This window comes from Sus scrofa, chromosome 8 (genome assembly GCF_000003025.6).
Source record: "Sus scrofa isolate TJ Tabasco breed Duroc chromosome 8, Sscrofa11.1, whole genome shotgun sequence".
Taxonomy (NCBI): domain Eukaryota; kingdom Metazoa; phylum Chordata; class Mammalia; order Artiodactyla; family Suidae; genus Sus; species Sus scrofa.
Genome location: NC_010450.4, coordinates 109,010,197 through 109,023,163, shown reverse-complemented (window position 1 = coordinate 109,023,163; position 12,967 = coordinate 109,010,197). Strand labels below are relative to the sequence as shown.

The 12,967-nt window shown below is 36.2% G+C and overlaps 1 protein-coding gene across 1 annotated transcript in view; it reads right to left on the bottom strand.

Annotated features, from left to right (window-relative positions):
- The window catches only part of CAMK2D (calcium/calmodulin dependent protein kinase II delta), a 305,299-nt gene that overhangs the window by 198,154 nt on the left and 94,178 nt on the right, over nucleotides 1-12,967 (bottom strand). Inside the window, 1 exon segment of the mRNA NM_214381.1 lies at nucleotides 3,371-3,430. Within this exon segment, the coding sequence (NP_999546.1) occupies nucleotides 3,371-3,430 (60 nt within the window).

Sequence of the window (12,967 nt, the reverse complement as noted above, 5' to 3'; positions counted from 1 at the left end):
ATCTCCTTACACTAGGGTGCAAGGCTTTAGAAAATCAGGGACACTCTCTCTCTTGATCACTGCTTTATCACCAGTGTGTGGAGCTTAAAATATGGCTGGCAATGGCTATGCACTCAATAAATTTTGTTGAGCAAGACAATTAAAAATTGTATTTTCACCTTTTACCTAGAGGGGCATGAAAATGCACACAAGAGAATGCTAAAAATTAGCATATACATGAGATATATTATAAAAAGGCAGCAATGAATATAACAAATATTAAAAGTCATTCCCTCTGGTTTCTTCTTAATACATGATTGTATTTTCCAAATTTTCCACTAAATGTATGTATTACTCTGAAAATCAGAAAAAAAAAACATAAAAAGTCACACTGAAGAAAAGAGAGTGGTTTAGAGAATGACCAATTTTTGTTGGTTTAACATGTATTTCTTTGGGAGAAACCTCTTACTCGCTCCAAGTTCTCAGATTATTGATTCTGTGCCAGAAGGAAGACACACGAAAAAATAAAAATGTAGCAAGCAAATTTCACAGGGGAAAAAAAAAATTGTCAAAAATAGTATTTCCTTCCTTGAAGTTCTAAAACCCGACAGATTTTAAGAAAACCAAGCCGTAACAGACCAGAGGAAAAAGATGAGGATAAAAGTCTGGATAGACAGCAGATCATGTATTTCAGGGAAATCAAGACCAAATGCTGTTTTCCCTTCAGTAAGTGCAGGTGACCCACGTGCAACTGTTAAAGTGCAATCATCTCAAGAGGAACAGCCCCGCCCCCCTCACCGCACTGTCCCTGCCTGTCCCAGTCCACCTTACAGGTCATATGGTACCTGTCCGTAAAGCACACCTTGGTTTGCTGCTGTTTAGTATTATATGACATTAATGTTGCTGTTGTTTAATCATTTTTCTTTACATGAGTAAATACAACACTGTCATCTTACATGACAGGGAAATCCATCCATTAAGATAAAATGAAAAATAATTCATCCTCATTTTTCCAATTAGAAAAAAAGCTTTGGCGTCTTTACACACCTCAGTTTGTTCCCTCTGCCTGTACAGCTTTTTTTCCTAGAGAGCCAAATGACTTGCTTCCTCTTGATTTCTTCGGTTTCCACCCAAATTTCATTCACAAAAAAAAAGTCGTCTTGATCAACTATTTAAAATGTAATCCCCCAACGTACCCAATTTCCTTTCCCTGTCCTCTTTCCAAGTAATTTGCACAACCTGACATCCTCCACTTTGTTTACAGACCATCTACCCCAATAATACAAGCTCCACAGAGGCAGGGATATTGGTCTGCTGTGTTCCCATTGTATTCCCAGAATATTCATTTGTTGAGTGAAAAAATGATACGAGTGAATTTTCCCAAGTTAAAATTTCTGAGATTGTGACTTGAAAGTTTAATCTATCTGTGATGTATACCCGGAAGTACAGGATCACTAGAAATCTCTCTTGTGGTGAGAAATGGGTCTGAGAGTTCAAAGGACCTGAGAGAGAGAGAGAGGGAAAAAAAAAAAAAAAACCCTCAAGTGAGGCAACCAAGGAGTTGGCCGCAATTGGTCCCTGAAAAAATACTATGTTGGGTCAGAGAGTAGTGATGGCACCATATCACAAAACTTGAGAAGTTTCCCCAGTGTACTTCACTTTTTCAGTATGGTTGTTCCGCATGGGGTAACAAAGTGAAAATCATTCTTATTTTAGTTTGGGTGTCTTTGGTTTGACCTTGGTCAGCTAGAGGCAATGGAGGCAACTGGTTTCATCATCTACCAAAATTGAGTTTCATAAAAGGATTCTGATTAAAAACCAAACAAACAAGCAAAAAACAACTCTCCTTCATAAGAATAACAAGCTCAGTAAACTAAGATTTCATTTTATCTGAAACCTGAGCAAGAAAAGTACTCTTTGAACGACAGGGCATCATATTGTATAATTTTCCTTCAGCCTGAATGGTGTCCCTCCAAAATTTATGTTGAAGTCCTAACTCCTACCAACTCAGAGCAGCCTGTATTTGGAGCTTGTGTCTGAAAAGGAGGAATTAAATTGAAATGCGGTCATTGGGGTAGACCCTACCTCAGAATGACTACATGAAGAAGAAATTAAAACGGAGGCATCAAACAGAAGGAAGACCATGTGAGAACACAAGGAGAAGACGGCCATTTGCAAGCCAAGGAGAGGTCTCAGACGAAACCAATCTTCACTACACCATGATCTCAGACTTCTTGTTTCCAGAGTTGTGAGGAAATACATTTCTCTGTTTAAGCTACACAGTCTGTGGTGCTTTGTTACGGCAGCCCTAGCAAACTAATACAGCCAACAGAAAATGCCATGGACTTCTATCAGAGGAAGAAGCCATGTTTGTAAAGAGGCATATTTATATTTCAGAGGTTGTTTTGTTCTCTAAGCCAGAAAGAGATGCTCTGCTAATGCTTCAGATTTACTTGGCAGTGTCTATTTACTCACTTATGGACCTAAGACGTACCCACAAAAGTCAGGATACTAAAGAATCTGAGAGAGAATGGATATGTGTATACTTATGACCTGGTCATTTTGTTGTAGAGTAGAAATTATCAAAACCTTGTAAATTAACTATACCTCGATAAAACTTAAAAAAAAAAAGAGAGAGAGAGAGAGAAAGAACTGCCCATAGGTCGGGGGGGTGGGGGGTGGGGAGACAATGAAGGAAGAGAAACTAAATGGTCCTATACATAAACTAAAGAATTCTGAACCTTCTCAGTGAAGGATTTTGCCAATTCTATACTGCATTTTTACTCCCTCTCTCACTCCTTCTACATCAGAAATATTTTGGTTAACAATTCAACTGACAGAGCTGGGATAGTAACATTTTCCCAAAATAATCAAAACTACTATCACAGAACACAGCATCTGATTTTTCTTTGTTTCTTTCCTCTATGTCTGATACTAATATCTAAAAATTTTGAACATTATCATGCTATTAAATTCAATAGGGATAATAGTCTAAAATAATTTTACTAGCTTCTGGAATAGAATCAATGATTATGAGATAAACATTGTACAGGACAGGTGAAAAGTAATTTAGCTGACTAATACAATGGCGTAAGTTCTGTCTCTCCATATTTCAGCAGCAGAAGCTAAACTACTCTTAAAGACACATAAAACACTGTTCAACCAATAATTCCTTATATTATCTTTAAAGCATTCATATAAAAGAACTACTTTTTGAAAAACTCTTAAAAACCTTTAAAGAATCAATGTAACCAAAATCAAAAGTTAGGAACCTATTTGTCAATAATTGTAAGTATTCTAGTTCATTAAATTAACATTTTTTAACTATCGTAAAATTACATAACATAAACTTTTAAGTAATATTTAAAATACACTGAAAACCTTTCCTTACCAATATTGGGGTGCTTCAAAAGACGGCAGATTCTAGCTTCCCTTTCCAGTTTTTGATGATCTGTTAAAAAAATAATAAAAACAGAAAAATAAAATCCCAATATTTAGCAAAAAAAGATTAAGTGACAATAAACAGCATATCAAAATAACATAAAGCCTTTACATTTACTTATCCTTTGATATATTTTTTTTTAAAAGTCATCATTTGAATTTGGAGTTAGGTGAACACAATAGCCTAACAACTTAATATTCTTTTTCATTGGCTTGATGCTTGATAGAGTAAAGTATAGAATAGAGCTGAATTTAGACTTGAGCTGGGGAAAACAGTAAAAATGGCACAAAACAATAGTATTCTTTCTTTTTTTACCCTAACTTATAGTCTCACAACAACTTAAATAAGCCAATATAGACATACACATTTAAGCAAAGGATACATATCTGGCAATTGGAATGCCAATGGATCCAGTGCTAAATAGGGTTAATTACAGTTTACCCCTAACAACAGAGTGTTCCTGTCCAGTCATATTTTCCATCAACCACTCTTCATACAAGTTTTGGTCCAATTTCCTAGATGTATGATGCTTTTCGTACATCAACTCCCAAATCTCCAAACTGCTTGCTCATCTCCATCGTCTTCTCTGTCTAACCATTTCTTTGAAGAGGCATAGACCACTGTAAAAACTTTCTGATACTATTTTTAAAACTATCTGATACTATTCTTTAGTTCCTTTGTAGTAATTCATATCACATAACCAAAATCACTTGCTAAATTGCAATTTCTTGGCAGAGAGAGGCAAGAACACAGGAGAAAAACATGTTGACATCTTAAGAACAGTACGGTGGGGTGGTCCTCAGTCGGAAGCCTTTACAAATAGGACCTGATTTAAACCTTACAACAGCCTCTAAGATCGGTGATATTATTTTATCCCTACTTTACAAGGACAAAAATGAAGAGATTAAGATTATAAATTAGTATGTGGAATCTATCAAATCTGCCCTCATTAACTAGTGTCATAAAACAGCCTTAAGGGACTAAGGCAGGTCCCTAACCTAACAACCCACACAGTTTATGCCAATGGTCCTCAAACACTGTGGTCTCAGAATACCTAACACTCTTAAAAATTATCTAGGACCCTCCCCACACACCCATCAAAGCTTTTGTTTATATGGGTTAGGTTTATTAATGTTCACTGTAAAAATAAAACTGAGAAAAATTTTATGTATTTATTAATTCACTTAAAAACAATAACAAACCCACTATAGTAACATAAATGACTGCATTTAATTTTTAAACATTTGGAAATAACTGAAACTTATACAAAATTTAAAGCATAAGAATAGTACCAGAGGTTTGTCAATTTTGTTTACCTTTTCAAAGAACCAACTCTTGGTTTTATTGATCAATGGGAAAGAAAAAAAGTGTGTTGGGGGACATAGCAATAAAAAAAAAAAAGGAGTAATACCAAAAACACCTGTGTACTATTTTTTCAGATACATTATTAACATTTTACCCATTTTTACATCATTTATGCTCTCCCTGTATATGTTCATGTATATGTATATATGTTTATCTAATTGACACATGTATATAAAATATATAAATGTACACTTATATTTCTACCTAAAAGTTTTTTATCAATCAGTTGAAAGTAAGTTATGAACATCAAGTCCTTTAATTCTAAAATTTCAGTGTGTATAACTAGGAACTGTGATACTTCTCACAATCATACTAGTTATCAACTTCAACAAATTTAACACTGAGACAATACTTTACTATCTACACTCCAATTTTGTCACTTTAACCCAATGATGTCCTTTACAACATTTTCCCCTTTTATTTCAGGATTCAGTCTTGGGTCAGATATGGCACTTAGTTGTCATTTCTCTTTAGCTCCTTTAATCTAGAATATTCCCCCAGTTTCCACTTGTCTTCTATGACCTGACATTTTTGAAGAGCACCATCATGTCTATTTTTTAAAGAGAATATTTTAAATTTTGGTTTTTTTCAAATGTTTGCTCATGATTTGATCTGGGCTATGCATTCTCAGCTACAATACAGACCATCACATCTGGAGGGAGACACTTGTTCAACTGCTCCTCAGAAATGAAGGTACCTTGGATCTCCAGGTCAAGGGGCTGTTGAATTTCTTTACCAAAAAATTATTTTTTATTTTTCTTTTGTAACAAATGAGCATGGAGGGAGACATTTTAAGACCATGAAAATATTCTGTGCTTCATCAAAATGTTCCTTTAGATTTTAGCATTCAGATTCTTGTCTGCACCCATCTTTACTATGATGATAGCAAAATGCTGATTTTCCAACTCTAGCATAGTAACATACTTTCCATGGAAAATACTATATTCCCCTCTCCTCTCCAAAAAAAATGAGAAGAGTGGCACTGTTAAGTTTTGCAGGATCTTTGATGTCTGGCTCAGTAGATGACAGCCGTATTCTCATGTTTGCTTCTATATTCCGTATGCCACAATATGTTTGGGAGAAGTACATGAAGATAATCTGACGCACAAGAATATATAGTTGGATAAGGAAGAAATATCAAAATAGATTTTTTGGATAATTGTGGATGTCATGCCTGAATATTATACTAAAACTCAATGAATATTATTTTCTTAAAGGTTAGTTCCAAGTGAAATCTGAATAAACTTTATGAATAAACTTTATGAATCATATCAGTGAAGTTATGGACTTTTAATAAAATTTTCAACATGGAACATTATCCAATATAACAAAATTTTACTCTGCTACATTAAAATCCATTGCTCTTTCACTATGAGTCTTTTACTCAGGCCCATAATTTTACACCATGATGCAGCAGGCATTTGAAAAATAATGATTAATATGTTACACAGTTGTTGCAAATGTTGACACATTTCATTATACACTATCAGAAATGTAATGATTGTTAATATTACCACGAATCTCACCAGAAAATTTGTTAATATCACCACTAATCTCACCAGGAAATTCTTTACATTTGGTAATCAGTCTAGTTCTCATGGACAAATGCAAGTTTTCTAAAATTCTAATTTTTGTTCGAAAGCTTCAATTAGGTCAATGGAAATAAATGTTTTCCTTGAAGTGAGAGGCTCACTTTGCTCATTTTCGAGAAAATGTCAAAAATCTAAATCTGAATTATCATAGTTGTTCAGCTGTTATTTCAAGTAAAAATGGTATCCCATGAAAAAACAGCTCATTCAGCTTCCAACTCAAACAACTGTGCAGGTACTCTCCCTTGAGATAATCATTGCACTCTGACATGGAACAGAAGTGCTTTATGTATTATTCCCACTGAGTCATGCAGAATGTTCCAACTATGTGTGATATAAGGTTAAGATTTAATAACAATAATTTTAATTGGTTCAACAGGTCAATCAAGTGAAATGATTTTTTTTTTTTTTTTTGGTTGTGGTTTTCTTTTTTCTCTGAGAACATGTTGAAAAATACAAAATCCAATAGCACAGTTTGATGGCACTGTCTTAGTTCATGCAAAGGCCTCAGCAGTTTTATCCACTATTTCTTTTCCATTGTGTGCAAATGTCAGGAGATACCAAAAAGAGCAAATAATGTCTTAATTTTAGTATGAAAATAGTTTTGACCCTAAAGATCCCCTAAGAGGATTCTGGGGATTTCTGGATCTGCAGGCCACACTGTGAAAACCACTGTATATACTATAAAGAACTACTTCAGGAGTTCCCGTTGTGGCTCAGTAGGTTAAGAACCCAACTAGTATCCATGAGGATGAGGGTCTGATCTCTGGCCTTGCTCAGTGGGTTAAAGGCTTGGGCGTTGCTGTGAGCTGAGGTGTAGGTCACAGACACAGCTTGGATCCTGTATTTCTGTGGCTGTGGTGTAGGCAGGCAGCTACAGCTCCAATTTGACCCCTAGCCTGGGAACTTCCATATGCCATGAGCGCAGCCCTAAAAAGACAAAAAAAAAAAAAAAAAAAAAAAAAAAAAAAAAAAAAAAAAAGAAAGAAAACCAAAAAACAACTATTTCATATAATACTTTTTTTTTTTTGGCAATTTAGGAAAATATTTTAAATATACATAGTGTTAGAAATAGCCTAAAAGGAGTGTTTTAAAAAATCAGTGCAGCAGAGGATAGTATCTAACAGTGTATCCATTATATCTGGATTACCAAATATAAAGACAGATATTCTCTGGCCTTACCAAAGTCTAGAACTACAAGCACTTCAAATGAATATAAATTCTTCAAACTCCCTATCTAATAGTCGTCTTTCTTCAAACAAGCTACTCTAGAATACTGTTTTTTAGAGATATACCAGTAAACACAAAATGTTAAACTGTATTTCAAAAATGCTTCTAACATCATCTTAAATATTTTAAATATCATATGCAAAGTATATGAAAAACACACTTATAGGAATTATAATTTTGTTATGGAGACAACAAAATATACGGTTATATATTTATCATTTGACACATGTAATTATGAGAAAATAAAGAAAAACAAGGTAGCAAAAGACCTTTATGGACAATAAGTGGTATAGAGTTTTAGCTACAGAGATGAACACAACTACAGAATTCTATACAGCCTATTCTTAAGGGCTGTGTCCCTGTAAACTTCCTATTTTGAACTCCTAACCCCCAGTACCTCAGAATGAGAGTGTATTTGGAGATAGGGTCTTTTTTTTCTTTCTTTTTAGGGCCGCCCCCATGGGATATGGAGGTTCCCAGGCTAGGAGTCAAACTAGAGCTGTAGCCGCTGGCCTATACCACAGCCATAGCAACGCCAGATCCTTAACCCACTGAGCGAGGCCAGGGATTGAACATGCATCTTTGTGGGTGCTAGTCAAACTCGTTTCTGCTGAGCCATGACGGGAACTCCAGGGATAGGGTCTTTAAAGTGGGTAATTAAGCTAAAATGAGGTCATTATGATAGGCCCTAATTCAATATGACTGGTGTCCTTCTAAGGAAAGGAGGTTAGGACACTGACAAGCCAAGAGGCAAGACCATGCGAAGACATAGGAAAAAGATGGCCATCTCTACAAAACAAGCAGAGAGGTCTCCGAAGAAACCAACCCTGCTTACACCTTGATCTTGGACTTCTAGCCTCCAGAATTGAGGAAAATACGTTTCTGTTGTTCAAGTCACCTAGTCTGTGGTACTTTGTTATGGCAGTCCTAGCTAACTTATAACCTAAGTATTAGTTTTCTACTGCTATATAACAAATTACCAACTGATAAGCTTACAACAGTACGCATGTTTAATCTCGCATTTTCTATGGGTCAGGAAACTGGGCATAGTTTAACTGAGCTCTGCTTTAGGGTCTCTCACACGGCTGCAATGAAAGCATCAGCCAGGGCAGGGGTCTCATCTAAAATCCTGACTAGAAAGGATCTGCTTCCAAGCCCACGGGGTTGGTATTAGCTCCCAGCTGGCTGCTGGCAGAAGGCTGCTCTCACTTCCTTGCCATGTGCCACCATGGCACCTTGCTTCATCCAAGACACCAAGGAAGAGTCTGTTGGCAAAACAGAAGTCACTATCCAGCCTAATCACAGAAGCGACAGCCCATTGCACTTGTCATATTCGATTGGCTAGAAGAGAGTCGTTAAGCTGACCCACTTTCGAGGGGGAGGTCAGGGGATACAAGGGCAGGCGAAGCAAGAATCACCAGTGCCATCTCAGAAGCTGTCTACTGCAAGGGACTCCAAATACTGAGATTTTCATGTGCTTCTCTCTGATAAGCAGCTTCACTCACTTTTTCTGCCAACAATCACATAACTTAGTAATCTCCTATGAATCATAAGGCATCCTGCATTTGCCCACTGGGGCATGTTTTGACATCTCAAACATGATGAAAGAACTAAAGTTTTCATTAAAACCAGAATTTAGCAATAATGGAAATGCTTATCACCTGGTGCGCTTCACACTCAACATCCAGTTCACAACTTTAGTAGGAGGAGGTAGGTGAGGAGGAGTGATTAAGTGCCTATTATTACAGAAAGTACACTTCTGTATTTATCCTGCTAAAGAGAAGAATTAGTTTTTCATTTAAAATTTCCTTTACTTTTATAATTCGGTGGGCAACAAAAATCACCCTACCTCATCATTCCCAGCTCTCACAACTATGATGGTAAGAGGCAGACAGATGACAAGAAAGACATCCATAATACTGTTTATCACCATTTGAAGATTTCCTTTCATTATCCACACACCCTGCAGCTAATGTAGAACCCGCTTCATTTATCATTTACTATTTATTAGAGTATTCAACCTATAACAGTTTGGTTTTACCCTTCCTTTGAAGCAGGGTCCACAATGTTATATGAATAAAAGTATAACCCTTCCAGCTGCAATCTTGTCAGGTCTGATAAGGTACATTCTGTGAGCCATGTATGGTTAAAGTCCTACTGTATAAAAATGCCTTAAGGAAAATATATTATCATTCAGTTCTGGCATAGAATCAGTAGGGAATAGTATTACTCAGTATGGAGAACTGTGGATTTTAAAGCAGGATCTGAAAATTTTGTGAAAATATAGTTATTTCTTCTCAGTTTTAAGGTACTTTTGGATACTTATTTAACTTAATAAGATATTTTATTTCCAATTATGTGAAAAATGCAAATTTGGCCTACTGAAATATATCCTGTTCCAAATCAATTTTTTTTTTTTTTTGTCTTTTGTCTTTTTTAGAGCCACACCCACGGCATATGGAGGTTCCCAGGCTAGGGGTTGAATCAGAGCTACAGCTGCCGGCCTATGCCATAGCCACAGCAATGCAGGATCTAAGCCGTGTCTGTGACCTACACCACAGCTGCTCACGGCAATGCCGGATCCTTAACCTACTGAGCAGGGCTAGGGATCGAACCCGCATCCTCATGGATACTAGTCAGGTTCTTTAACCACTGAGCCACAACAGGAACTCCCCAAATCAAACTTCAATCCTTATGCAACTCTGATCACAAATGAAATTAAAGTACTAGCCTTGAATCACTTTCACAGAGCAATAATAGGAGTATCATTAAGGCTACATAAAGCAACAGCTGATTTATCTGGCAGCATCAGGGAATAAGCTTTCATCAATAAGTAAATTTCAAAAGCAACTACCTCCTCACCAAGGACAAAGTTTTAAAATGTTAACATTTCGGAAGGGGCGAATCTAAAACTCATTGCTCTTTTACAAAGATAACACAGAACTCAATCTTTTTGACACCACAGGGTCATCGTTATTAGTTTTAGTTGGTATTTTGCCACATTTCAGTGAAGACCTCAGAGGCTGCTGAGGTGTGAAAGCCCCCAGGTCACTGCCCTGTGTCTCAATCTGCCCCTGTCCCCATATATGGAATCACTTTGCCAGCACAGGCAATGGGAAGGGGTGGTTTGGGAAGGGGGAGGAGTCTGGCCTTCTGTCACAATTGGTCACTAACTGTCTTTCACCTAGTCCTCAAAACATATGTACACAGACACACAAACATATACACATGTGAGTATAAACATACATCCTGAGAAAGTCATGGATTTGCTAGCCAAGAGAGTTTTAACTCTTCTAGCTCCCCCCCCCCACAAATAGATTCCCAACCCTAAAATAATCTTACACAAAAATTAGGGAGGAGCTGCTTTTGAGGCCCATGAAAATGCAAAGTTTAAAATCCAGCTCCATCACTTCCTTTTGTCCCTCTGGCCTTTGGACTTCCCAGGTTAAGCTGCTGCCTTCCCTGCTCCTTTCTCCTTGGCTCTTCCCTGGCCCTGATGCTCCTGTTTGAGAGCAATGCCTCAGATCTATTTTAATCCTGCTTCTCTGGCTTCTGCATTACAACCACCCCAACTTGATCCTCAACTTTTTTTCACATTTGTTCAGCTTCTAAGATTCTACAGTCTCAAGTAAGAGACTCTCCTGTTTTCCCTCTAAAACTAAACCTGGCTGGTTATCCATTCTCAGAAGAGGGAAGAGTAAAAAAATGGATATAAACCACTGCACATTTTTATTACTGCATCTTTTTATTATACCTTTTCTATTTCTTCACACTTTTTTGCTACCAGCTCCTACTGATTTGAGTTTCACCAGCAAGGATATAAAAAGTAGAATAATCACAAATAACCTAGCGGGTGAGAACCTAAAGAGATCTCTGAATAAAAGGTACAATCTTTAGTTTACAGATTTTGGAGCCCTATAATGTGGCTACTTATATAGAGGTCTTATTCCTGGAGGCTTTGGAATTATATTCTGAATACCTTTTTCTTGTTAGAGAAATTTACTTCTAGCTAAATGGGGCCTTCCTCTGGTAGGAATATAAATTCTGTCCATTTAAGTAGGTCACATTTAAAACCACATTGTAAGTCAGAAGGAACTATTTAAAGATTCACTTCATTATAAAACCTGAGCATGATGTATACAGATTTAAAGCTGTCATCCTCATGTAACAAAACATTTTTTAAATTCATAATACTATACTTTCACTTCACCCAATTATTGTGACTATGTTTGATCCATACCATAAAATTATTTTTTTAAACAGTGTATCTGACCTAGATTCTTTCTGACATCAGGTATTGGTCACTCCCCATTACTTTGGCTGCCCACTTAATAATCCTGGAGGGGTGGAAAGATCTCAGGTTTTAGAGCAGAGCAGACAAGAGTTACAATCTGAGCCTTCCACTTACTCCTAGCTAGGTGTCAAAGTTCCTTGACCTCTCAAAAGATTCATCTATCAAATGGGCATAAAATATCTAGCATCAGGCACTGTATCTAGAACAAAGCAGGAAATCAACAAAATACAGTATCATCATTAATACTAAAAATCTGTTCAACTTTAAAAAAAAAACTAGATTCATAAAACATACATTAAAAAGTATACTAATTCCATATTATTCATTTTACATGCACTCTAATGTATCATGAAAAAAGATTCTCTATAAAATCATACAATTATGCTATTTAGGCCACTGATAACTGAAATAGTGGGAGAACCATCGATATCAGTGGTCAAAAGGAGACAAAACAATACAGTAAACTATGGACAAAAACTTATTCAGTATCATGGTAAATTCTACATAGCTCAAGAATAAACAAGAACAAAGGGAAAAACTTCTATTTGCCCATGTGTAAAGCTTTTAAACAAATTAACTAATCACATATAAACTCACTATATTCTTTTATTCATCTATTTCATGCATCCAAAATAAATGCTGTTTGGATAAATAATATATAATACTGTTTCAGAGGGAGCTGGCAGATAATATATTTAGCCTAGATCCTAGATCTGTAGAAGAATGCAATCCGATGGCACCATTCTTATATTTTCCTCCAAGGGAAATATTTTCCCTCTTTCACCACAATAATGGCAATCCTGTCTGAGACATGGCATGCTACCTGCTACAAAAATAATGCTTTAAACAACATTATGCAAATAGAAAACAATCTCTATCTTATGAGGCTTTTATTCAGCACGAATTGAAACGAGAATACATGTTATAGCCCTTTTAAAATTCCAAGCAAGAGCAAACATTAGTTTACATACAATACTTTCATATAAATATTTATTATCTGATTTTATAGAATATCTACATAGCTACCAAAAATATAGTGAGGAGATGGGACCACTCTCTTCAGACCTA